This window comes from Aspergillus affinis (assembly GCF_023601865.1).
Source record: "Aspergillus affinis strain CMG 70 chromosome Unknown NODE_179_length_51816_cov_85_473047, whole genome shotgun sequence".
NCBI classification, from domain to species: Eukaryota; Fungi; Ascomycota; class Eurotiomycetes; order Eurotiales; family Aspergillaceae; genus Aspergillus; species Aspergillus affinis.
The window spans coordinates 1,745-28,059 of record NW_026515960.1 but is presented as its reverse complement, the minus strand read 5'-3'; the positions used below and the strand labels follow the sequence as shown (position 1 = coordinate 28,059).

At 49.0% G+C, this 26,315-nt stretch overlaps 10 protein-coding genes across 10 annotated transcripts; 4 read left to right on the top strand and 6 right to left on the bottom strand.

Annotated features, from left to right (window-relative positions):
* Positions 1-609: 609 nt before the first annotated feature.
* On the top strand, positions 610-4,131 carry KD926_003276 (lipase class 3; the record flags this gene model as incomplete). The annotated part of the gene is made up of 6 exons (XM_053094746.1): positions 610-786; positions 847-1,473; positions 1,557-1,747; positions 3,157-3,339; positions 3,400-3,733; positions 3,790-4,131. The coding sequence occupies 6 exons, from the start codon at positions 610-612 to the stop codon at positions 4,129-4,131; spliced, it is 1,854 nt and encodes a 617-aa protein (XP_052950517.1).
* Positions 4,132-7,562: 3,431 nt separating this feature from the next.
* KD926_003275 (alpha/beta hydrolase family esterase) lies at positions 7,563-8,435 on the bottom strand (the record flags this gene model as incomplete). Its single annotated transcript, XM_053094744.1, has 1 exon — positions 7,563-8,435. One exon carries the CDS (start codon positions 8,433-8,435, stop codon positions 7,563-7,565), a length of 873 nt encoding a protein of 290 aa, XP_052950516.1.
* A 499-nt stretch (positions 8,436-8,934) lies between these two features.
* KD926_003274 (uncharacterized protein) lies at positions 8,935-10,112 on the bottom strand (the record flags this gene model as incomplete). Its single annotated transcript, XM_053094743.1, has 5 exons — positions 8,935-8,977; positions 9,024-9,080; positions 9,132-9,258; positions 9,319-10,008; positions 10,058-10,112. The coding sequence occupies 5 exons, from the start codon at positions 10,110-10,112 to the stop codon at positions 8,935-8,937; spliced, it is 972 nt and encodes a 323-aa protein (XP_052950515.1).
* Positions 10,113-10,668: 556 nt separating this feature from the next.
* Positions 10,669-12,278, top strand: KD926_003273 (putative DRAP deaminase; the record flags this gene model as incomplete). The annotated part of the gene is made up of 3 exons (XM_053094742.1): positions 10,669-10,944; positions 11,698-11,887; positions 12,070-12,278. 3 exons carry the CDS (start codon positions 10,669-10,671, stop codon positions 12,276-12,278), a joined length of 675 nt encoding a protein of 224 aa, XP_052950514.1.
* A 141-nt stretch (positions 12,279-12,419) lies between these two features.
* On the top strand, positions 12,420-14,374 carry KD926_003272 (putative G-patch domain protein; the record flags this gene model as incomplete). The annotated part of the gene is made up of 5 exons (XM_053094741.1): positions 12,420-12,537; positions 12,586-12,788; positions 12,839-12,899; positions 12,947-13,293; positions 13,346-14,374. 5 exons carry the CDS (start codon positions 12,420-12,422, stop codon positions 14,372-14,374), a joined length of 1,758 nt encoding a protein of 585 aa, XP_052950513.1.
* A 245-nt stretch (positions 14,375-14,619) lies between these two features.
* KD926_003271 (uncharacterized protein) lies at positions 14,620-15,204 on the bottom strand (the record flags this gene model as incomplete). Its single annotated transcript, XM_053094740.1, has 1 exon — positions 14,620-15,204. The coding sequence occupies one exon, from the start codon at positions 15,202-15,204 to the stop codon at positions 14,620-14,622; it is 585 nt and encodes a 194-aa protein (XP_052950512.1).
* A 382-nt stretch (positions 15,205-15,586) lies between these two features.
* KD926_003270 (C6 zinc finger domain protein) lies at positions 15,587-17,347 on the bottom strand (the record flags this gene model as incomplete). The annotated part of the gene is made up of 4 exons (XM_053094739.1): positions 15,587-16,375; positions 16,432-16,572; positions 16,625-17,242; positions 17,288-17,347. The coding sequence occupies 4 exons, from the start codon at positions 17,345-17,347 to the stop codon at positions 15,587-15,589; spliced, it is 1,608 nt and encodes a 535-aa protein (XP_052950511.1).
* A 1,922-nt stretch (positions 17,348-19,269) lies between these two features.
* Positions 19,270-20,129, bottom strand: KD926_003269 (uncharacterized protein; the record flags this gene model as incomplete). The annotated part of the gene is made up of 2 exons (XM_053094738.1): positions 19,270-19,955; positions 20,063-20,129. 2 exons carry the CDS (start codon positions 20,127-20,129, stop codon positions 19,270-19,272), a joined length of 753 nt encoding a protein of 250 aa, XP_052950510.1.
* A 1,271-nt stretch (positions 20,130-21,400) lies between these two features.
* Positions 21,401-24,274, top strand: KD926_003268 (uncharacterized protein; the record flags this gene model as incomplete). Its single annotated transcript, XM_053094737.1, has 7 exons — positions 21,401-21,446; positions 21,548-21,687; positions 22,006-22,624; positions 22,690-22,799; positions 22,842-22,940; positions 23,913-24,056; positions 24,146-24,274. 7 exons carry the CDS (start codon positions 21,401-21,403, stop codon positions 24,272-24,274), a joined length of 1,287 nt encoding a protein of 428 aa, XP_052950509.1.
* Positions 24,275-25,131: 857 nt separating this feature from the next.
* Positions 25,132-25,995, bottom strand: KD926_003267 (uncharacterized protein; the record flags this gene model as incomplete). The annotated part of the gene is made up of 1 exon (XM_053094736.1): positions 25,132-25,995. One exon carries the CDS (start codon positions 25,993-25,995, stop codon positions 25,132-25,134), a length of 864 nt encoding a protein of 287 aa, XP_052950508.1.
* Positions 25,996-26,315: the final 320 nt, after the last annotated feature.

The window sequence follows — 26,315 nt, the reverse complement described above, 5'->3', positions numbered from 1 at the left end:
TCATTGAATTTTTATTATCTAATGAAATGTAACCTCTTCGTTGTCCGTTTTCCCGTAGGGTTGATGCAACACTTCCGGATGCGGAATAACTCACCCGCAATCGGTAGAGCCGGGGAGACAGAAACAGGAGATCTACAATCTACAATGACCCCAATCCGGAGGACTTCAGCAGGTCAAATGATCATGGCATTCGTCAAATCTCTTGCTCAACCATAGTGTTGTCTCTCTTCACTCGATACAACGACTTCAACCAACCACACTGATGACCTGTCGAAATTCGAGCCCCAAAATCAATCCACGGTTAGAAGCTTGCACACCAAACTAGGAACTCTTTATATCAGGTTCAGGAACAGGTTTCGGTAATTCCTTGTCAGCCATTGCTCGGGTAGCATTCAACGGCCCTGACAGCTGACACGTACGACGGTCTTTCTTGTTCTGGACTGGTGGTGATGTATGTGCTGCAACTCTGCTGATGTGGCCCAGTCCTACTACGAAGCATATATACACGCAGTGGAATATAGTTACCTGCGGTGACCTGCGGTGACCTGTGGCTCCTATACTAATGCATGTTGGTATGTCTGTGAATTGAACACACCGTCCCAACCAAACATGGTCTTCTCAGCACGACACGGGGAGGAAGATGACCCCGAGTCGGGTCAGCTTCTCAACAACACCAAGGAATACGATGATGAAATGGAAAAGAAAATTCCTGAAAAGACCGGGACTTCATCTATGCTCGGAGTGGCCATATGGACTATGGTTAATGTTATCTCAACGGTTGCCATTGTAAGCACTTTCATGTCCATAATCATTAGTTCCACATACTAACACAACCCTACAACGCAGGTCTTCACCAACAAATCCATCCTCACCGACCCATCCTTCCGCAACTGCCAGATCTCCTTCGCCGCATACCACTTCTTCGTCACAGGCGCCACATTATGGGTCGCCTCCCGGCCTTGGTGCGGCCTCTTCGTGCCCAAGGAAGTCCAGATCCGCCAAATGCTCCCCTTATCCGCCGCCATGGGCGTGCAAGTGATTCTCCAGAATCTCGGACTCGCCAACTCATCCGTGATGTTCCACCAACTCGCTCGTCTTCTACTCACCCCTGTAACCGCCTTCCTGAACTACATCCTATACGGCGCGCGGATCCCCCGTGCTGCCATTTCCCCTTTGATCCTCCTCTGCGCCGGCGTCGGTATCGTCACATACTACGACTCGCTGCCCAAGGATGACGGCAAAACCACTACCTCCCTCTGGGGCATCATCTTCGCGTTCTCGGGTGTCGGGGCCAGCGCTATCTACACCGTGTGGATTGGCTTCTATCATCGGAAACTGGAAATGTCGAGCATGCAGCTTCTGTTGAACCAGGCACCTATCAGCGCGGGATTGCTGCTGATTACGATTCCTTGGATCGAAACCCCGCCTGTTATGTCGTATGTGCCGAGCTCGATGTGGTTTTTGATTCTAACGGTATGTCTTCCGAGCACCCTGTATACATTCTATCATCATGGTTATTTACCAGGCTGGAATACGTAGTGCTGACAGAGTCTCAGAGCGGCGTGTGTGCTTGCCTCGTCAACCTCTCCGGATTCTATATCATCGATGCCGCAGGTCCTGTGAGCAGCACTGTCATCGGGCAGTTGAAGACCTGTGTGATTGTGGGCCTCGGATGGGCGTCTAGCAGCCATATCGTCATGAGCCAAAGTGTTATGGGTATTGTGATGTCGTTGGTTGGTATGGGACTGTAAGTTCTCTTTTCCAAAATATCGGATTTTACTATTGGGTGTTGGTGCTAATTCGTCGTGGCGTGTCATAGGTACATGAATATTATATTGAGGCAGCCTAATGTGAGGACATAACTTTGAGACTATATATTGGGGCGTGTTCGAGTTGGTTCAGCCCTGGACAGAGAAAAGAGACGTGGTTGGAGAAAGGGGGGTGATTTGGAGTATAGTACAGAGGATAATGTAATATTTGGGATGGAGTGGTATCGGAGCATTATTTGTCAATTTACTAGTCGTGTGTTATATTAAACTAACTATATCATAGTAAAACCACTTTATTGAACGTGATATCGCAGTTACTCTATTTCATTTATTGAACTAATAAGTAGTCACAATCGTCCCGGTAGGGCCATAGTATCGATCTACCCTGTTATTCTTAGAACTAGAGCCCATAACTTAACTATGCTGATAGGCTGACCGAACAATCCCCAATTTTGGCGTTTGACTGAATCATACTGCCTAGATTGATCATCGTGAACAAATGAGGTTCTCGGCGGAATGCAAGGAGAACCATGTTCTTTCCACCTTTCTAAGCACAGACACGGTAATCCTTCGAGGGCCGCTGTAGATTATTGTTATTCAGACAAATGAATTCAGATTCTCACTATCGATAATCCAGTGATACATCCACATGGAGTTTTCTGCCTCCGGTTTGAATCTCCTTCCCACATCATCCGAAAAGGCCGTATCATCACCACCACATTCCACACCCCTTTCTCCCTGGATCACAATACCTTATAAATCACAGCTGCATTCTGCACGTTCACCTGCAGATGCGGGGTCTTGCAGTGACTAGCAGGCACCTGGTAGTTTTTCCGATGTAGTAATTAAAACCTGGCGAATAGGATCATACGGAGTTGACCGGACAAGCAGTCGGTAAGGCGTGATCAACTAAATTCCATTAGCTCTATCATTAGCATCAACGACAGGCCGCTTAGTCCGGAGACCGGAGATCGGAGACGGGGACCAGTCCTTCTCGCAAGTGACAAGTTTCTCCTTGATGTTAATACTGGTGTCGATAATTCACGCGCTAGGGGCCGGGGATCATCCTGAATTTGTTTTTCTATGCATGCGACGAGCGGGCTGAGATGGGGCAGCTGAATATCGTTATTTCTTTTTTCATGACTGGATTTTCATTTGGGCCGAGGATGAGGGGTATAGATGGGGTTATAAATAGGAATCTAGTAGCCAGGTGGGAAATGAAGTCGATAAGGGTAGAGTCGATTGTTTGTTCGCGATGTTCTTGTCTTATTTAGCCCTGGGCGCTGCGGTTTTCCCGTCTTTCGGGCTTGCATTGACACGTCCGGTTCGGAGAAGTCGGATCCCCTAAGAGGCTCTTGCCATTTATATTCCTCATGCTAACTAGGAGGGGCATAGTAGATGTATCATCTTCTCTTTTAGAAGATTTCACTCGTTTCGCACAGTTCGCAGCGGCCGCAAACTGCGCAGCAAACCACAACGAGACTTCCCCCGGCTCAGCTGTCTACTGCGACGACGGGAAATGCCCTCTCGTGGCCGAATCAGACACAGAGATAATCAAGGGCTTTTGGGAGTAAGATGTCCCACTTCTTTCCTCCTCATAGTAGACCACTGCTAACAGCGGCACGACTAGATTTGAACCAGGCGACACGACAGGCTACCTAGCGCTCGATCGCACTCAGAAGCGCATCGTGCTCTCATTCCGAGGTACAACGTCTACCGAGAACGGCGAGACGGATCTGAAATTCCAGCATGTCGATGCCTCCGATGCCTGCACGGGATGTAAAGCCCACGAGGGATTCTGGGAGGCCTCAACCGCTGCGATCAAGAATCTGACATCGAGCGTTGAGTCTGCGGCCAAAGAGAACCCTGACTATACGATTACCCTGGTGGGTCATAGTTTGGGAGGCGCGCTTGCGACGTTGGGAGCCGTCTCGCTTCGTAATGCGGGCCTTACTGTCGATATGGTATGTTTGATATGATCCTTAGAGTTATGGTTCGAAACGAAGCTGACGGTAGGCAGTATACCTATGGCGCACCATCGGTAGGAAACTATGCTTTTGCAAAGTATATTACTGACCAGACAGCCGGAGAGAACTATCGGGTGACGCACACCCACGATGAGGTTCCCAAGGTCTTGTATCGGGCGTCGAGGGAGTGGCTGCTTCATCTCGTGGTACCGGAATATAGTCAGTCTTCTCCAGAGTATTGGATCACTTCGGATAACGGCGTCAAGCCGACTGTCTCGGACATCGAGGTGGTTGAAGGTGTAAATAATGAGGACGGAAATCTAGGTCAAGGTGGAATTACCTTGGATGCTCATGGGTGGTATATGGGGAACATGTCGGTTTGTGCTGATACATAGATGGATTTGGATACCTGTTTGGCGATTTTTGGATTCACTTGCTCGTTGGGTTATAAGTAATTTTGAGTCGATTTTAATAATTTGAGTATATGACACTTCACATCCGGCTATTTACAAGTCTTTAATGCCTAGAGCTTGGGAAGACTTGGCTCTGGGTCGACGCAGGAATGCTAATTTGTTAGAAGCACCGGCTAACCCTTCTAGAATGTCATCGGGATGTTAAGAAAGATCATACATCAAAGCTATCCTGACTTTGATTCCTATATGGAGTTCAATTATGCTGGGGAAAGTAGACTAAGAACATGGATACGAAAATGGGCATTACAATTGCCTAGACAGGTTACATTGATGTCCGACAGGGTTTAATATTGTTGTTTATCTTGTACGACATCAAGCAATTGAAGACTCAGCCCTAGTTCAATGAGCACCGATGTATATATAGTCAGAGGTTTTCGCAAATAATCAATGAATTAAAGGTTCGATAGTCCCTAGTTCCCTGCTATGCAATCAGCCTCATCTCTTTTAACAATCCCAGTCTCTCCTGCGTGGCTCTCCCTTGAATGGATAGTGCTAATTCAAAGATCCTCACTGACCACAACAAGAATGTATGTCCTTGCTGCACCTTATCTATAAGACCGAATGCCTAGGCCTCGAAGGGGTGGTCTTCCCCATCTCCTGATGGCTATAAAATCATCCACCCATGCGTCGGTCCTGTCTGAGTTTCCTACCCAGCTCATACCTGTCCTACTCCCTGTCTGATTACTCTAATCAATTCGATACCTACGAGTTTGGTTCCATTTCACATAATGAGGTTCATTGGTTTTGTTGCGTTGCTCTTCGCAGCCCTTGGGGCTTCGCATGCTATTGATTATGCTGGTGATGAGAACGGCCTTACCCATTCCACCCAAGGTTGTTGAGTTCTCTATATCTTCTTTTGTTGGACCGCTTCTCCTTCCTAATGTAGTTTAGTGTGTCATCTAATCCACACGGTAGATAGCTCTCTCGCAGCTACGCTGCATCTTTAGGAATTCAAGCATCTTTCTCATCTTCATCGCACCGCGATCCTGGCATCTTTCATTTTCACGCTTCATACAACTGACAGATAAACCCACAGATATCTCTCTGTCTACCACAGAGGCTATTGAAATGGTCAATAATGACAACAAGCCCCGAAATAACGACGACGTGGTTAACAATGCTTCTCTGGGCAACACAACTCCTGTTGAACTCGAACGTGACGAAGACAACGATGACACAGAAGAGGATGAAAATATCCTGATTTTTTGGGAAATCGGACGCAAGAAGAAGTGCATAACTGCTAGAGACTGTCCATTCGATTCTTATTGCTGCTTCGATGGCAGGCACTGCTGTGCTAAAAAGAGCAAGTACGATATTTCTTGGTTCAAGATGTGGTATTGACCCGCTTGAATGGCCGTAGAAAGATGGATTGTCTCTTTCTTGTCTTTTGGTTTTTTCAATCTCTCTCGAGATCCTGGCTTGACGAGGTTTTTCTTTTCAGTGGGCACGATTTGATATCTAGGTCTGGCGTTATTTTTCATCGCGTATATTTCAATGGAGGGTAAATGATGCTTGAGTTTACTTACTTCGGGTCCTGGATTTATATGACAAAATATCATCTACATTTTGTATTAAAAGCCCTTGTGACCTCTCGATGATTCATCCTCGAAGGGGCAAAAAGTGGCCGGCTTTGTAATGTTGGAAATATTCAATACCACTCGATTACCCTAGACTTGACATATATATCTAATCACGCCACATTTATTGGCTGAAACCGATCAAGCGAAATCGACGCTATCAACGGCCCCATGAAGATCCATCTCCACCTACCGCAACGCATATTGGTCTCGCGTCAGCCGTTCTACCTTGATGGCCTGTAGACATTGAATTCCCTTGGAATCCCCCTAGGTATGCCTAAATCACTTAGTATCCAGTCTCTTAATAGAATCGAGGATATCTGACTGGTCAATAGGCGGTGATGGCCTCTGGGGGAAGTGTGCATTGAGGGTCTGTGTTTTGGTCAAATTGTAACCAAGTCGGCTTCTCAGCCTCTTGTCTACATACGATCATTGACAAAAGCCAACGTTCAAGAGCGGAAGGAATAAAATTGGAAACATTCTCGCAGGATTCTGACCTATCAACGTGTGAACTGATGAGTTCTGACTCAAGGGCGTGTGTCGATTACGCTTAGGGCAAAATATGTGGCTTGGCACTTATAAAGCCTACATGCCTATAAGGCTATATGAGTAGCATATCTACTGAGTATCATTGAACAAGGCCCTTCCTTCCCCTGCTTTCACTCTTCATCCTCTCAGCAAAATGTTCTCCATTAGATTCCGACCGCTTCAAGGCGGCAGTATGCATTCTCATTCCTTCCTCCTTGCCTCAAGCCTCGTGACTAACCTTCAATTCTCCCAGTTCATTCTGTCCAAATTGGCCGAGTTAGTATCTCACAACAATGTACACACCTCCGCATATCATCGAGGAGGTGAGCAGTCTCCGAGGCCCCTTCCTGAGCCATATCCCATGATCTAAACGTTATTTTCTTTTCTCCTGCATTCAGACTCTCTTCACAAGTAAACAAACCAACCGATGCCGGAAGTAGTCTAGCACAACAACGTCTACGGCGTCCTGTCTCTCCCCATTTTTCCATCTACCGTCCTCAAATAACATGGGTGGTCAGTATAACCACTCGAATCGCCGGCATCGCTCTCTCGGGTGGAATGTACCTCTTCGCAACAGCCTACCTCTTATCGCCGGTGACCGGGTGGGACATCGGTTCTGAGTCCTTAACAGCTAGCTTCAGCAGCCTCTCGCCTGTAACGGCTTACGCGGTGAAATTTGGAGTTGCTCTTCCATTTACGTTCCATTGTTTCAATGGCGTTCGGCATCTTGTTTGGGATACTGGTCGCGGATTCCTGAACCAACAAGTCAATTGGAGTGGGTGGGTGGTAGTTGGGGCTTCTGCGATTGCTGCTGCTCTTTTGGCTGCTTGGAAGCCCAGCGATGATGCATGATAGGTAAGGTATTCGATATTGTCTATGATTTAATGTAAAGGTCAGAAAATGAATTTTTCGCATTGACCGTGGGAGTTGTGCACCAGGACTCGGGAGGAATTGGAATCTACTCTGTTCTCTGTTTCTTCTTTGTTTGACCAAGGGTAGCTTTTGCTTCAAGAGAAAATAGAAGCTTCAATATTGATAATTATGTCATTTTTTAGGGCCATATTTGGCTCGCGATTCAGCGAATCTCGCCCCTCTGACCCACGTTCAGCGCTGATTACGAATTTCTCGCCGGCATATTGTGAGACTCTTCTACAGACTATATTTGAGACTTGGTGCTGATTCGATTTATATCTTAACATGTCGGACTATAGTGGTACTTAATTCGCTCCATCCACCAGCCATTATACTTCAACCAAACTGGGTGAAGAACCTCCATGTCTCCGGAGGAACGTATGACTTCGTCGCACTATCTCCAATGCCACCATCATAGGGAGCCGCCGTATGGTTACCATCAAACGCAAGCCACCATACAGGATGATCCGAGCAGCCAGAATACTCTGTCAGGATATGGGTGAGACTTCCAGGTGGTGGCTCCGGGACAGCCGAAGGGACCTGACATCCATTAACAGCCACCCATCTATCTCTCATCTTCCTGCCTTTTTCAATCACCAAGACCCCGTCTTGCACCCCGTGCACGCCCATATACGCAAACGAATCCTTGCCTCCATCACACCCACTGACTTCCGCCCCTCCTATCGCAACACCTGCCCGGAACTTGTCGGCCAATGAACACCCAACTGAAAAGGTCATGCCGGCACCATAGCTCCATCCCGTGGCGAACACTAGATTCGGGTTCACGCACAGATCCGCCTCCAAGGCCTCGGTCAAGGCAGCGGTGAAAGCGATGTCTTTTCCTTGGATGTTGGGCCAGCCAGGCACCGTGCCCTGCGGTGCCACGAATATAGCACTGTTGTTGGCGAGCCGCTGTAGTCCGTAATAGGCGTATGTTCCAGTCTCGACCCATGCTCCTGTAACTATCTCTGTCATGTTGGATCCCAGAAAATGGAAGCAGAAGATAAGTCGGTAGGGAGTGTTGGTGTCGTAGTTTTCGGGGAGCGTGGTGTGGAATTCTCGCACTTCGCCGTTCACGGACATCTTGTGATAGCCGGTGGTTAGGCTTGGGGCTCGCCCACATCCGCGGGATAAGGATGAACCGTACACGGGGATGGTAAAGAGGGACAGGGCTACAAACGTAGCCAGCAGACGCGTTCGAGCCAACATTGTCAATACTCTCTGAGGGTGAGGCTCGGATGCTGCTGGTCTCGACGTTTTTTAAGAATCTCCCTCAAATTCTCAATAGAACCTCCATTTATCCCCAATGGAGCTTACCTATCGGCCTTTAAGGAGGGGTTTATGTTACGGTGACATTCTACGAGCTTACTCCCTCTCGGACTTCAGGGACAATCACATTATTGAATAGACTTTGCATAAGGTGACATGGCATCTTGGCAGCTCTGTCAGCCTTTCTATCATGATACTTGAGGAATCAGGAAAAGGATTGGCCATCTATAGATGTTACAGAGCCTAATCAGCCTCTCAGTCTTTCTGAGAAAAAGTCCATCATGGCATCTCAATACTCATATCAAGGCTGTACCCGTTGCCACGTTTCCTTGTTTGAATATCATGGATTATTTCAATGCCAGGGTAACCCTCGCCTTCCGGAAGTCAAAGTCTTCGGTATCAGATGCTTTATTATCTCACCTAGTGAGTGCGTTAAAATTTATCCATATCGTTGAACCAGGTCTCTCATGTCATTGAGCATCCTAAGTTTGGTCAGCGAGCTCGCAACATTTTTATCATGCAACATACTGCTCTCTTAGGGCTTCGTTCTCCGGGAATAAGGCAGATACGTGTGTGTTAAACCGACTGCTGACCATTAGTAAACTGTCACGGCAATTTCGGTACCACCATAAATACAGTTTATAGAGGTCTAACCGACCATCGTAGTCTTCCTTTGGGTCTGATATCTCGTTATATCGATGGTATGCAGTCAGGTATTCCGGTCCGAATCGGTTGCAAACTGGTCGCCATTGACCAAATTCATCTGCCACGAACATGTCAAACAAAGCTGCATTTAGTTGCTGACATCCAAGGCCGAACTCACATTCATTATGAGCATAGAAACAACAAGCGTCGAAAACAAGCGACTGGTTACTCGCCTCATTCACACCCGAATTGGCATACCACAAATCACCATGCACGAGGGAAGGCTTCACCGATCGACCCTCACTTTCCAATGGTCTCAATAGCCGCGGGATTACCTTCTCGAAGATGACCGGCACAAGAGCCTCAAACTCCGCATTAAACCCTTTCTCCTCAATCTCGCAATCCAGTGCCCACCGCATATTCTTCGCAAAGAACACCTCCCAGCTCCCCTCCCATTCATTCCGTTGCGGAATATTCCCACTCCACGTGTCAATGTGGAATCCGAACGCTCCATTCGGGGACTTACTCTCCCGATGCAGTTCTACCAACCGAGCGCCGAATTCCTCCGGCTCGGGCATCCCGGCCTTCATTTCCCGGTACTCACAGAGGAAGAAATGTGTGTAAGGTCGCTGTTCATAAGAGCCCCAACCTAGTGGTTTTGGTGCGAATGATGGGGAAACGGCGTGGATGGCTTTCATGGACTCGTACTCCCCTTGGACCATTTTCTGGCCGTCTTCTTTCGTGACGATTTTGATGAAGTAGGACGTAAGAGTGCCATTGGAGAGCTGGGTGTCAATTCGTCCAGTCTGTGTCCAGAAGCTGGTGCCGTGACGGGATGCCGAGAGGATTTTGCTTCCTCGAGGTAGTTCTGTTGATGTGTTAGGAGGGTGATGGGGTTTTCGAGATAGGGGGTTTACCTGCTAAGACACGAGGGTCTAGTGTTAAAAACTCTTCGTGGGTAGTGCCTCCCATGGCTGTGGACTTTTTCGATCAAAAGCTCTTCTCTTGATGCAGCTGTTTGGTGGTGTCGAGGACTTGATTGGAGGAAGTTGCCAGTGCTTCCGGCTAATTCGGGGGTTTTCCAGCATTAGATGTCAGTCAAATGGTGACAATAACTTGCTGAAACCCTTGTGGTGTTGCAATATCATTGACTTCTATTATGCCATGGATGTTGTATGCGCTTCCTCGAAGCTTTCTTTGCGAAGTCTTGAAGCGTCTCAGTTGCTGTCGATGAACAACGCCTCAGGCAACGAGGGGCACCTAAGCGCCCGCCTTTTTCTGAGTGGGTCATCGATGCTTGTCAGTTGTCTTGCTCCAACAGCATGCCATCTCCACGAACAACTCTCTTCTCCGGTAAATATAAAGCAGTTAAAAACTAATCAGTTCCATCTTTCCTACCAACTGCTGTTCCTCTCCTCTACATCGCACAATCCCCACGGTATTGGTTTTTCAGGCAATTGGATTAAAGGTTTCCTCCGGTATAGGGCCCTCAAAACTACTCACTCTGAGAACGCATGGCGAGTTCACTATGTCCTTTACGTATCACCCATGCATTGCAGCCGGAGACCACAAAGGCTACATGAAATATGCCCTCGAACAGGCCCGCCTGTCTCCCCCAGCGCCAACCAAGTTCTGCGTAGGCGCAGTCCTCGTAGACGCCGAGAAGAATGAGATCCTATCGACCAGATATTCAATGGAATTGGCTGGTGACAGGCCAGACGATCCAGGAAACACGCACGCGGAGCAATGTTGCTTGATCAAAGTTGCTGAACAGCACCATGTGCCGGAAGATCAACTTGCCTCGGTATCGCCGAGAGAAACGGTTCTATACACGACTATGGAACCGTGCAGTAGGAGATTGAGCGGTAATAGGACTTGTGTTCAAAGGATATTGAAGCTCAAAGATAGGATTAGAGTGATTTATGCGGGGATTCGGGAACCTGAGACGTTCATTGCTGAGAATACGGGGAGAAAGATGTTGGAGAAGGTGGGAGTTAAACTCGAGATGGTAGAGGGGATGCAAGATCGGGCTCTGGAGGTCGATACTTCTGGGCATTGACAACTGACACAGAAAATTTTGAGTATGTTCGCACTATGTTCACACTGTTGGAATTCGAGGTATTGGAAGCAGTATAATTTATCAAGAACTTCATGAATTCAAGTATAATTATCGGTATGATCGTCTATCTACATTGAAAGAGGCCTTATTTACATGCGAAATGCAGTAGTCAGCATACCGGAATCCTGTGCTTTGAATGCAGGATCTCGTTAGCAGGGAGATGGAAATCTCCGATATTCATGCGAATACTGGGATCTTCCACACACACGCTTCTCAATATTCTGAAGATATATTTCGGGATGGGTTAGAAACACCCAAGAAACACTCAAAACACTCAAGAGGTCTCGACAGCTCGAGTTCAGGAGAGACAATTACATTGTGGAATACTCGAGATAATCAAGCAAGTCATCGCTTCCTCGTCTACTTATACTTCCCGATTAGGAAAGCAAGGCTATTCCCAGGCGGTGAGGGATTCTGCCCAGCAACACTGGGGATCAGGCCGACTTCCGGGACAATCAACGAACTGACCTTATCCTTCCAGCTGGATGCTTCTTGATCATGTCTCATTTCCCTCCTGACGATACCGGCTTTACGCCGGGTCCACCGCGCCGGCCATATTCGCGCCGAGACGACATGGACAGTCGCATGTACGACGATCCATCGCCCTCCCGATCACGCTCGCCTGGCGGTATTACCATCCTCCCCGCATAGCAGCAAGGCGCGAATAACTTGAAAGCGACGTCTGAGCTCCTTGTCTTGACTCGGTGGAAAACTAACATTGTGTGTTGATCCAGAATTCGTGCGCTCACCTCCGCGAGGTCCAGCATCCGACAGGAGGGGTGATTACTTGAGCGAACGACTCGATTCCAGATCCCGTTACCGAAGTCGAGACCACGATGATTATCGGCGCCGGCAGTCGAGGTCACCTCCGCCTCGACGAGGGAGACCAGCGTACTGCGATCGCGACAGAGAAGGCTATCGCTCTCCCGGATACCACAGTCGAAGTCGAAGCTACAGTCGCAGTCGCAGTCGGGGCGATCGACGCGGCCGCCCGCACGGACAAGAAAGTCGAGAGATAATGATGGATGGATTACCGGTGGATATGGTGGAAGAAGACGTTCGGCAACTCCTTTCCCCTTTGAGGTTTGAGCATAAGCGATGTCCTGAAGAGGACTACGCTCTGTCTTGAATTAAAACGTTCTTCGTGGCAATAAGCTGAGATGTACATGTCGCCGGGTGGCTCCGGTCGACGTGCTGCGCAGATTACAAATGAGTTGAACGATGGTTATCATATTGAAGGACTAGACGAAGTGCGGGTGATTCGCGATCGCCAGACGAGTGAGTTTTGGTGTCTTTAATTGCTTGCATCCTCTCACACGGTTACAGAAATGTCGCGCCAACTGGGTTTTCTTCGCTTCCACAGCCTGAAATTTTCACGAGCGTTCTTTGAGAACAATTATCCGAATATCATTCTTTACGGCCCAAGCGCCGGCCCAAATGATCGTGGCACAAAAGTCCGTATCGCGTATAGTCGCGAGAGGGAGGACCGCGCTCGTGCTAGAGCCGAGGGTGACTGGACTTGTAAAATGGTTGGCATATACCTATTGAATTTGATATGGAACCTCAACTGACGATTTAGTGCGCTATTGTCAATTACTCAACCCGCCAAAAATGCTTCCGATGCCAAGCACCTCGTCCTGGTAGGTCTCTCGCACGTCCAGGTATGGTATCTGCTAACACAGCGCAGAACCCGGCCCTACAGGGCCCCCGGGAATAGCAGCTCCCAGGGTTAATAACACCGGTGATAATGATGCCGCGCCGGAGAACCAACCTTCGCAGTTTTTGCTGTTCCGAGGGTTGGAACCTACGGTCACTGAAGAACTTCTGGCTAAGGGTGTCGCAAAGCTTTATCGACCGGCCAACACCTCAGAGGGGCCAAGTGGAGGTCAGAAAAAGAGTGGAAAAGTTGCATCTACTACGGGGGATTCCAATTTGGGTGCTCGAGAGGGATCGATTCGTCGTGTTCTTTTGGTGAGAGACCGTCGATCGAACGAGAGTTGGCGCTATGGTTTTGCGGAGTTTGCCACTATTCAGGTACTTGAACATGAGAGATTCCGTTGCTTCTTCTGAGCTAATTATATCATAGGATGCCCAAGCTGCCACGGCACGTCTAAACTCTTTTGAGAAGTTTACCATCTCTTCAAGACCGGTTCTTGTTAGCTATATTCATGCAGGAGTGTTTGTGCCCGTGATAAACCCCACGGCGAGCACAGAACGATTCACTTTCAGCCCTCTGAATAATCCCTCGTTGAAGTTGATGTATTGGGATGAGGAAGCCTATGCCATGGAACTGACAGTGACGTCGGGGGAGGCAGATATGGACCAACCACCGGCCAAAAGCGATAAGCCCACCCAGCCTGATGGCAAAAACAGCAAGGACTCGGATAAGACAAAAAAGAGAAAGGCCGAGAATACCAGCACTGCAGGAACTAAGAAACTTGCAATGCCATCGCAACTGCAATTCTGGAGTAACCGACATGCCGAACTGCACGGGATCAAGAAGGATGCAGAGGAGAAAAAAGGGGAAGAGTCAGAACAGGGAGATGCTTTATCTGATACTGCCGCACCATCTCAATCGTACGCTGATCCAAACCGGAACTGCTGTTATCTGTGTATGCGTCAGTTCAAGTCATCGGCAGACGTCAATCGCCACGAGCGTCTGAGTCAACTGCACCGTGGGAACCTGCAGAATGAGGTATTGATCGCCAACGCCATGGGCAAGCTTATCAAACATGGAATTGTGCCACAGCCGGCTGAGTATCGGGACCGTGCAAGAGAGCGTCGCAAGGCCTTTGGCCACGGCAAGACCTCAACTAAGAAGAGCGCAGATCCACCGAAGAAGGAAGAGCCGCCCGCCGAGCCCACATCCAAGGGTGCCTCGCTTCTCAGCAAGATGGGATGGTCTGCCGGATCTGGTCTGGGAGCTCAAGGTACCGGCATGACAGCACCCATTGCCACTGAAGTTTACGCCCAAGGTGTGGGATTAGGCGCGCAAGGAGGCAAGCTAGGCGATGCTGCCGAGGAGGCTGGACGGAACACACGGAACAGGTACGACGAATTTCTGGAGAAAACGAGACAGACGGCACGAGACCGATACGAGCAGATGGAGAGATGAGTGGATGGCTTCAATTGCATGTACAATATTCTTTCACGAAAGCAGCGGCGGATTATGTGTCTTTGATCAAAACCATTCACGTATTTTTCAACTATGAAACAAACAAAAGGGGGGTATTTCCATATGTACAATGTCATCCAATCTCAACCACCAGCATCACAGCATCATAGCATCACACCATATTGCAATGCCTGTCTAACCACAAGATCCGATCCAATTCAATCCCATCATTCCCCTTCAACCCCTCAATTCTCCTCCTTCTTCGCAGCAGCATTGTTCCCCTCCAACTGCTCCTTCCTCACCTCTTTCTCAAACTTCTTCCCCAAAACACTCCCCACCCACTCCGCCACCTCCTCCTCCATCTCCTGATCCGTCTTCGACAACTCGCCCCCATCAACACTGAACCCACGTCTCACATAGCTCTGCATATCCTCCAACCGATTAATATCCAACGCCACCATCGCCGCACCGGACCCGACCATGCCAAACGAGATGACATTCAGTGTCGCAAGATTCAGCGCCTCGAAGGCCTCCATCCCGCCGTTCACATTGGGCCGGTGGAGCACGGAACTCGTGTAGAAGGGCGGGATCTGTGCGAGGAATCGTCTGTTTAGGGCTCGGCGCGTCGTTATCAGGGAGAATGTGAAGAAGGCGAGGCCGCCGAGGAGGAGCTTGTATTTTGTGTTGGGTTTGATGAAGCGGAGTTCGGGGAGGGGTTCTTCGTCGGGTTTTGAGGGGGTTTGTTGGGATTGGTTCGGTGAGGAGGAGGCGTCTTGAGGAGGAGAGGTGGGTTGTTGTCCTTGGTTGCGGTTGAAGAGTGAGGAGAGCATTTTCGTGGGTTTTTGTGGTGGGATTGAGATTTTAGTAGTGGAGGTGTGGGGTTGGAGGGTTTTGAGGAGATCTATATCATCACTTTTTGTGGTTCTTGTTGGGGGACAGGAGAAATGGAATGTAGAATGGAATTGATGGAATTGTTCAAGCTTGAGGAGCGAGAGTGACTGTTCCTGTTGATCCGGTGCTAAAGATAGGCAGAAATGCGGAGAAGCTGATCGATTGGTTCTGTGCCGGTCATGTGATCTTTGCCTCAGGCATGAACAAGACCGACTAGTGATGGAATAGAACAATTCAATAATATTTACCGAAATTCTATGCTATTATAAACAACCAGAATATGTATATATATGTCTTCTAAGTGCAAATAAAATCATCTGATCATGGACTCCAGCTGAAATGTTCCTTAGTCCAGGGCCTTAGCGTATCGAACGTGTATATCCGCAACACTCGCAGCATCTGCTGCTGAATCCACGCCCGCTGTTCATCCTGGAGACACAGTTCCGGCGACCAGAGGTTCGTCAGGTACGAGATGACAAACCAGCCGCCAAAAAGGGGAGCGGTTTGCTGGTGGCCCGGCGTGACTCGTCGGCCCTCGCTCTCGGGGTATTCGACCTTGTGCGGGCCCATCCGGACGGAAGTCATTTGATCGCCAAGAAGATACGGCACGGTTGCGCATATACCTGTGGCAAGCTTTTGAATGGAGACTGTCCGGGCTTGGATTTCGTGGGGCGAGCTTTGTTCGGGAAGGAGACGTAGGCAATTTAGGATGATATTTTGTATGACGATCCGGGAGTCTCGGTAGAAGTTCCACGTTGAGGCAATCCAAATATCCGTGTAGCAGTCACATCGATTCTGGAAGACGCCGGCGTCTCGGACGGATTGGGGGATGAAGGTGGCAGGCATGGGATGCCAGCGGTCTGGGAGGATGTGTTTCCAGACAGAGATCTTGTTGTCAAGGGCCATTGCTGTCGAGAGAAGGGTTTTGAGTTCGTCGATTTGGTAAGTTCCGGGACTAGATGAGATGCGATCCCATGTCTGTCTTAGGTTCACAATTTCGGACGTGACCATGGTCAAATGGCCCGATGCGGTGTGTGCCATGGGCATTGGAAGTGGAGATATAGTTGGGGTCTGGGCCATTGGATACGCTAGACCTAGAGAAGTCCGGATCTGTTTGAAGAAACCTATGAGAAACAAGGACCGCTAATCCATATGAGGCAGCTTACAATCTGTGTTTGAACCGCCATGGCAAGCGTTTCGGAGTTGGCGGTTTTCCGTTGCTCAAGGCGCCGGCTGTTGACAAGTGCGATTGCACCATGAAGATGGGCTTTATTGGTGACTCTGTTCTCTTTGAGGGCGGAGAATTCCTAGATCAGACGCTCAATACATGCAACATAGGGGGTGGGTTTACTTGCATACCTCGAAAGTGGAAAGTAGAAGAATTGTCATGAGTATCTCCTCCACATTTTGATCAATGTTACCTTGCAAGGTGTGTCTAGTCCGCGATACAGCTTTCATAAAGGTCTGTTCTGCAGAACGAAGCAACGATCGCTGGCCTGTCCAAGCCGCCACGGAAAAGTAGGACACAGCCTGGACCGCAAAGCGCAAAGGTGAGTCGAGAGAGGCGTTGAAGTAAAAGATCGGAAGAAGTTCCATGTACCCCAGCCGAATTAGGGGGTCTTTTGGTAAGAAAAGATATGAATTGAAAAATAAGGAAGACACTGTATCGTCCATGGGTAGTAAAGAAGAGCCGGGAATCTGCGGGGGCAAATTAATAGTCATAGGCGGAGGATTCGGAGGATCTGTGCTCGTGACAGGTGCCAGAGCCACACTATTATTTGATGGCTGTGACGCTTGTTCTTGCGAGACCGGTGGATCCTGTTTGGCAACTTGCGACTGTTTGTTGCTTGCAACGGCCTTTTTCTTCCGCTGGAAGGCAGTCCTGTCTCTCAGCATGACATCAAGAGGATGCGGATACCCCGGACAGGAGCGACCCGTTCGGACGCAGGCCTTACAATGAGGACGAGTTTCATCGCACTACATCCAATGAGCATGATGATTGTAAGACTCCGAGATACATACCTTAATGTGCCTCTGTCGACAAATCTGGCACCCCGTGCTTGGTTTCCCGCCATAGACCATTTTTCTATGGCTGTCCAGTAGGAGTTAGATGTTCACATGTAGATATCTGAAGGCGCTATTGATAGAGAAGCTAATGTCGAGGTGGCTGCTAGCCTTTCCATACAATGCGAATCATTCCCCACACAAGACCGATTATTGGGACAATGCGCTATGAGAGCCATGCAGTTGAGATAAGCTTGCGGCCCGAAGAATTATTCTCATGGAAGCGAATCGAAAAGCATGAGAATGATGACCATACTAAGAAAAGGATCCCCGGTCAAATGCTGAGAAATCTGGAAGGATGGCGAGGCAAGTAGGCCGAGAGTAACAAGGCAGCGACCGACCGTGGCACCCCGGTCCCTGACGTGGTGGTGTCACGTGTGCCTCTCGGATTCACTACTTGGGCCATACTACTTACGGAATAGCGTTTTACGACATACTCATACAATGGTCTTTGAGATTAACAAGAGATATGATGAACCGAAAAGTATTCATGAGCAATTGTGGTATCAAATAAAGATTTGGAGCTTGCTAGAGTTCATCTAAGTTAGCATATAGATTCTGCCACCTTCTCCCGAGTGAAAGGAGACTTGCTGCCAAAGGTCGACTTTCAAATCCTTCTGGGATAGGCAACTCTAGATCGCTTCCTGGGCCCATGGTCACTGGACCTGTTAACGAAATGACATAGGCGTAGTGGCCGTAGTCTTCAAGAAACAGTTGGCACGCTACCGTAAATCGCTGCAAAGAGGGGATAGGTTCCACCATACTTGCAGTATTAGCCGTGACTCCTGCAGGTAGGCAAGCAAGAACGACATTATGAGCACCTATGCGTCCGAGTGTATAGCTATTGTTGTCATGAGAGTCTCGCTAGATAGACTGTTGGTCATGCCGCTCATCAAGTAAAGCACTCGCCGTGGCTAACTCCACTGGAAGTGCACAGATCCATCCAGCCGTGTAGTCATCAAGGGCCCAGGGGCCCATCGTGAAATTGGACCACAGAGCTTCATATGTTGCGAAATGATTGTGAAAAAGAGTCTCTAAGAAATTTTCGCCTTCGAAGGGCACATCAAGCTTCTACTGCTAGGGAAAGTGGGAATTGTAAGGAAGCAATTTACCTACCTAACCCCGCTTCAAATAATAGCACTTTGTCACGCGAATTTGTAAATTTGCACTATAGTCACCATTCTTCATTTGGAATAAGTCATGTTCTATGAATAAACTAGAGTAATTTTTAAATACCAAAAGGGACAAGACGTTCAACGCAACACTCCACTAATGTTGGCTGCACTTATTACATTCAATACAATCTGAGCGACCTATCTAAAAGCAGCATTTCCAAGAGACAAGTTTCTAGTTGTGTCGCACTAGTACAAGTTGACGATTCTTTATTATCTGAATTCGCCAATGCTATCCTCAGGACTTTTGGGACAAGGTGGCATTGATTGGCCCAATCGCTTAAGCCAGGTAACAAATATGTCGACACACTTCTATAAATACACGCTATCAATATGGCACATTTGTGACAGTACCATTTATCTGAGACAAACTATAGAAATCTTCATAGGATCCAAGATCGAGGAAACACGTTCCTGAATGGCATCGCTATATATCTTCTTTCAATCAATCTTCATTGGCAGTAGTCCCGCTTGAGTTAGAAAGACTCACAGTGTCATTGATCCGGCACCTAGAGTTCAATCCCCAGCGTCTAATTAACTATTATAAACGTCAGCATGACACTGGATTCCGTCACATTGGCTGAAGGAACTGACAAACATACCTCGTGCGGTCAGATCTTCGAAGCTAGCCTAAGAATCTTCAATTCTAAACCCATTAAGCATCCAATTATTATCCCATCACAACAAGAATATACATGAAACCAAAATCATCGCTTCGCTTGATAAACAGCAAACAGGGCACCTCAAAATTATAACACCAGCCTCAGCCTAAGGGCCATGCTTCGCTGTCCCCGGTAATTCCGTCAGGCCCCCTTCCATCTCCCCCAATGCGACGAAATGACCCTGATGTCCTGAGTTTACCGGTCCGTGGCTCATATATCCACTCGAAGGCATCATCATGCCCGACTGACCCCCATACCCCACCCCACCCTTGAACTGACCATGACCAACCTGCGCTTGAGCAGCCTTCTTCAGCTCCCGATTCTGTTTCTGTAGCCAGAACGCCCACACCAGCGATGCCAGCGCGATCACGCCTAGAGGAGTACCTACCCCTGCGCCGATGGCCGCCTCTTTGTCGGAGTTGTCGTCCTCGCTGCTATCGCTGGTCCCCGGGAGATTAGTTGCACTGACGCAAGCTGTCTGGGTCGGGTCCGAGCCCGTCGTGGACGTCCCGTTTTTGCCGCTCGATCCTGTCGTGCTGTTTATTTGGGAGACGTTGATGCCGTCGGCGTTGTAGTCGTTCTGGTCGATGAGCGTGAGGCCCTCGAGGACTGCGGCGCCGATCATGGCTTTTCCGGCCTTTATTGTGAATGGGTTGGCCCCTGAGGGGCATCCCATGGCGTTGGTGTCGGAGTTCCATTCCAGTGCGTCGCAGCAGTACTTGGATGTGTTGTTGTCGTCCTTGTCTTCCTCTAAGAAAAGGATAACCGCGCCGCGATCTTGGTCGTTGTTGTCTATTGTAGCACAGGCCGATCGTTAGTAACGGGTATGCTATCCGGGACAGAACCAAAAGGAATAACATTTCGAATATATGCGAATAAAAACAAATGCGAAGACATACCTCCTAAACACAGCTGCGGACAGTTCTTGCCCCAATTCCGATCCGTGCAGGTACCTCTCGACAACATGAAAGGCTGCGTCGTAAGACTATAGCAGTACCCGTTATCCAAACATATCGAGCCCGGCGCACAACAGAAGGTGTTATCGTCCGAGGTACAGGGTACGTCATCAGTTGCAGTACCGCTAGGAAACCGACATATGCGATCATCCGCTATGCTTGGCGATACGAGAAGCCCCTGAAAGGCGAGCGTTAGGAGCGTTGACCACCGCATAATTTCCAGACTCCAAGTCCAACTTCCAACGCCCTTTCTGGTCTGAAGAGCTTGATTCGATATTTGCAGGGCTTAATCGAGCGGTGGATCGGTCGCGCACGCGGGAAGAGCTTGACCTCACAGGGCGTAGAATGAGAAGTAAACCAACAGAACCAACATGCAAGAATGGACCGACAGAGCGCAAAGAAAGAAGGGGAAATTTGCGGGTCGGGGTTGGGTTTTAAAATTCCTTCCCAAGAGACTAGAAGTGCTCAGTGCTCCCAGTAGACTATTATTGACTACTCCGTACGACACTAGTAGGCCGGACAGGGTGCAAGGGAATAATACTCCGTACGAGGCGGTAGGTGTGAGTGGATTGAGGATCCCCATCGGTCATGATTATCATACGAGGTTGAGGTTCTAATTGGGTCAGAGAACGTAGTGGTGTTGATCCCTGAGGTCAATTCTTCGCTGTCTCGGACGCTAGGGTTTTCGCGTGGGTGTTGTGTCTGGTGATGGGCCGAGTTTTCTTAGTGTTGACTGTTGATATCCATATTGATTTACGGAGTACGGAATAGCTACTCCGTAGAAAGAAGAAAACTCTCGAAAGGATCTCCATGTCTAGCGGCTCTCAATAAGGACAGCAGTCAGTACATACCAAACCTGTACAAAGTAGGCTTCCCCTAGTTACGGGGTACTCAATATTATAAACCACTGTCCTCAAATTGCCGATATCTTCTTCACAGACAGCCAAGGATCACCCTATCTGCGAGATATTAACCTAGCGGTTTCGCATCACCCCTGAATCCCGCCATTCCACGACGACCTACGTCCATAAGCACTTGAATCATCGCATTTCTAATCACCAGCCCCCAAATCTTGATACTCAATCCTCCATACCCCTCAAACTCTAGAAACCTGCCTTCAAATTGACCACATCAAACAAACGCCAGTCTTCAAACACTCGGAAAAAGTGCGGGTGATTTAATCCCACGACTCTCGTATTGCGCGAAAATCAGGGCCCGACGCCCTTCTTGGCAAAACCTGGGGCGAGTTTAGCAATTTAGCTCTCCCCCTCCTGACAAGTCATGAGCATCGAATCAAACCATCAGTGGAGACAGCGGTGGTGGAAGGGTGGGTTTGGTTAGGCTGAGAGAGAGGTGGAGCGGGCTATATAGAGTGCCCAGTATTATTGGCTGAAGAGGGTTTTGATATTCCGAGCTAATCATATTAAGATATGGACGAGGCTCTGGAAAGTGCCCTGTTAAATGACAGGTCCACTGGGGATCGGGATGGGTTGCTACTTGCTAAATTGTTAGGGAAAGTATTGGTTATGAAGCTGGGAGATAATTCGGATTTGATGTTTACCTACTCCGTATACAACATTCTTATAAGTCCATGCATAAAAGCTAGCCATTGAGGACAAATTTCTATGGAGCATCATAACCGAGGATCTCTGTTTAGCGCGGGATTGTGAGCAACGTTTATTATATATTTCGAGCGAAAGGCCTTGAAGAGTCCCTTTAGTAGACTTGCATTAGGCACAACAATCAAACTTTTTAATTCACTATCTAGTAAACATGCTCATTACTAAACGCGCGGACGTACAGATAGAACAGATCATTGAAATTACTTTATTTTTAATTAAGTTATTAAAATTGAGGAGACTCAAAATTATGTATTGCTACTGCAGACGCTGCGACAAACCTTTGACTCCAGTGGGAGCAAGTATGGCATTACCTTCACTGCGCCCGCTTCGTACTGGTACCTGCGGTGGTTCAGTCTCCCGGGAATGCTGAAGTATACGGACTGGATGAAAGTAATGACCTACGATCTCCACCAAGCCTGGGACTCCAGCAATACAAACGGCAACATTGTTCAGGGCCTCAACAATCTCACTGAATTCAAATTGGCCTTGGAGCTGTGCTGGCGCGTTAAGATACCCGCCTCCCGACTGATCCTCGGATTCGGTTTCTATGGGCGCTCGTTCACCCTGGAGGATCCCAGCTGTACACAGCCCGGCTGCCTGTTTAAAGGCGCATCAATGGAAAGGCTCTTCTCACGAACTGGTGGAATGCTGGCATTTTATGAGATTCAAAGTGTTCTGAGTGGTGGTGTACGAGCCGGTGATAGTCGGATTAGTGGTTCACAAGCCATCGAGCCCGTGTGGGATCGAGAAGCTGCCGTGAAATACTTCAAATTCAATACGGATCAATGGGTGTCTCTTGAAGATGCGGAGACCTTTCACCAGAAGGTTGAGTGGGCCAACAAAATAGGCCTCGGGGGTGCAATGGCATGGGCTTCGGACCTTGGTAAGGGGCATCGGGAGCGCACGATTGAAATGGAAGTTGGTCTATATATTTAACAATAAATGTAGACGACAATAAATACACAGCCCACCCAGCCCTACTGGGAAGAAAGATTACCTCCAATCCGGCTTTGGTCGACAAAGAACCGTCGAATCGGAAGGCTACCGCGGAGCATCTGGTATCCTTTAGCGGACAGGACTGTTTCCGATACGAATGACAGTGTGTGAACCTGAATGACCAAACCGCGATGGCGCTGGCTTATGGACCAGGCTCCACTGCCTTGGACTGGGATGACGCTGGATGGGGTAAGGAGAAGTGTGTAAGTCTCTCTTCCTCTCTCCCTCCCAGCACTGGTGACTTGCTCTCTAACGGCAGCGTGCTTGTCTTTTGCCTTTCTCCGTAGCATTGCGGGAAGGCTATTTGCTGTCCTACGAACAGTGCCCCAAAGAATTTCATCTGGCGTGGGGATAGCACCTCAACCAGAGGCCTGAACACAGACTGCAGCGCCGAATGTAATCCGGGGGAAACCAATATCAGAGGGATCGGCTCCTCATGGGGTGGAGGGTTTCGGAAGGACAGAAATACCATAAAATGCGGCCGCGGGTGAAAGTTGTTCTGCTGTCCCAATCCTGCTCTTACCAGCCTAGTCTCTGGATGCTCGTATGCGGCCAAATGGTAAGTGTCTTTCCCTCTCGAATCCCCTATTTCATGATGTCCGGATGTTGAGAGGCTCCCTAGTGGAGTCAATTGCCCCGACAATTACCGCTCTTGATATTAAAAGCGAGACGACTGCCCCAATGAAAAGGCACGAAAGTACTGTTGCCCTAATCATGTCGGTCAGCTGACTGGGTGTCACTGGGTGGATGGCGGTAAGGCTAAAGACTGCCCAACGCTTTATGTAATGCGACGGAGATAGAGATTGATCAATCCGTATGGAGAGAGAGCCACAAAACCGCCTGTGGTTGTGAGACTCTATGAGACCGTTCACACTGGGGGATGAATTAACCATTCCCTTTCCCTATAGAGGGCCGGCACAAGGCCATGTGTTGCAGCACGAAAGAAGAAATTGTCCAGTCAGCCATCTGCACCTCATATGTCTGCAACATCATCCGTGACTTTTGCCAGAATGACGACGAGGACTGGACCGGGGTCTCAAGAAAAGAGATCTCATTCGAAACGACTCAAATGCCCTGGTGGAACGAGGCGGAAACGAACGAAGATATGTCATATTTGGGAATGTGATCATCACCGCCCTCTATGTGGCCTATCCAGATATTGGCCGATTATTTAGAGGTCAGTCAGCGAGCCAGGTGCCGCGCCTGGTCTCTTGACTGCGCAGCGGGTTTTTCGGTGTCCTAGCATTGAGGTTATGAAGATAGAGGACGGAACGAATCCACCAAATCTTGAGGGAACGGATACAGAGCATATTTTTGACGTGAGAGCAACAATCCCCTGGAATATCTTTCTCCGGCCAAAAACACCCAAACATTGAGCTAATTTCCCATGGGCTAATCAGTCGTTTAGAAGCAAATCCAGAAGGTCATTGTTCGCGGCGCAGCATCTGGTGTGGGAGTCAACAGCAAGCCTTTTGAGGCCCCATTTAAGCCTCTGGGGCCGGCCTTCTGGCTAGAGGAATGGACTAAAAGTGTTTGAGAGACTGAAGGCGATGCCCCCCGTGTGGTCTAGAGATCGAACGGTCAAGGGGAAAAGGCCAGACACCTCGTATGAGCGCTTTGGCGGGTGCTTCGGCTCGAGCGACAACCGAAGCACGTTTTTAGTGGTTGATAACTCCATAAACTGCATTATTAGTATCTGAACTCCCCGGAGGTAAGTTTGCGACGCGTATTCCGGAGACTCACCTGCCTCATTGGCTAACCACAGTTTTGAAAATTCCCTCGCGCAGGTCCAGAAGGCGCTGAGGCATGCGTACGAGGAACAGCAGCAGATCTTCAAAGCTCTTGATAGGGCTGCCCAAAACCTGGTATCAGAGGCTCTTCGCGGAGTTCAATGCGAATTTGCAGACCTTTTATCGGGCTAAACTGGCCAAAGAAATTACAAACTGGACCAGGCGAAGTAAAGAGTATGGACTGTACAAGTCTCTACAGAGAAACAAGATTGTTTCAGGTAGGTTTCTTGCGCGAAGGTGCCCCATTGTTGTTGATAGGAGATAGCTTTTGCAATACTAATGGTCGTAGACTTAAAAGGTAGGTCGAGTACGCTGTCCAGTCTGACAGTGCTCACTGCCTGGATTACGTGAAACCATTGGTCAAGCGAAGCGAAAGGCTTAGTTGAATATCATGAGGGGCGCAAAGTCAAGGAGCATATGGATCTGGGGGGTTAGTCGGGTTGCACATGGGAGGACGCTTCTGAGCACGATATCCGAATAGTAATAGCTTCAATGCTGCCTTACACGTAGCGTCGTGTCCTGTAAAAACATGACTTGCGTTCAGATTAACCAATCATTCAATCGATCCATTCTGTCTGTTCATCAATCGCGGGAGTTTCAGGATTCACGCTCCCCAAATTCCATCCGCCATTGGTGGCACAAGATCCGAAGGTTCCTGACAGGCAAGCAACGCAGGATAGAAATCGGTGATCAGCGAAGCGATCGCCACCTTGAAAGTTCCCGAGTACGACAATCGCTGCTCTCCTAGAGCGAGGTCAACCGCCTTCATGAACGGCGCAGGAGAGCCCTCGCCCGGTTTCACATCCACAACGGAACGCATACACTCCTCGTCGACCATGAGGCACATCCGTGTGTGGAGTCCACGCTCAAGTCTATCCTCCTCAGCATCGTCTTCCATCTCCTCCGCGCACAGGCGATAGGCATACGCCACACTCGCCGGCGGCTCCCCCGCCAATGCTTCATCCGACACGAACCTAAGATAAACCCGGTCGCGAATCCGCTCGATCCCAGACTCTGCCGGGGCAGCATCCATCCCCTCATCAAGGACTACGTCGTATTGGGCCATGAACTTCTCCCAGAGAGTCTCATCGGAGTAGTCTGTGCGGAACACCAAAAAGCCGAAATCAGGCCAGTCTTCCTCCTCGACCAGCGAGGTTAGCGTTTGCAGTTTTTCGAGCGCTGTCGAATCTGAATATGTCAAGCCTGCTTCGGTCTGTCCTTTAGCATCGTCGTCATCATCGGCTGGTGGCGATGGGGTTCTCATCTGGGGCGCCCCGCGCGCGATGCGCTCCTCATTCATGCGGGCCGTGTGTTGCACACTGATGAGCTTGGCTTCGGCTGCCTGGCGTTCCATCAAATGTTGTAGTTCCTGTTCTGAAAGGGCTCCAAGGGCGGCGTCAGACTGGTTCTCATACATTTCTTCCGTCCATCCTGGCGGCAGGTAATGTAAGACTCGATGGTCAGCCATTGTAAAATGTGATGCTGATGAGGGGTCGAGATGGAAGCGGGTGTTTGGAGAATACGGAGTAAGTGTCGGTGACGGCGGAAAGACTATGGTTGCGCGTGGTCTTTGGATGCCGGGGCGTGGTCTTTCCGTGCTGCGCGTTGGTGCCTTAGAAATTTTAGGTAGGCTATACCTATTTTCTTCTAGGGCTAATTCTGACTTACAGTTATTGGGCGCTTTCATATACTCGGCGCGTAAACCAGATGGGTAGACAAAACATATAAGGCCCAGACGTAGCCTCGTAGACCTATGTTTTGATACCTCTTTGTTCATAGAAAGACGTA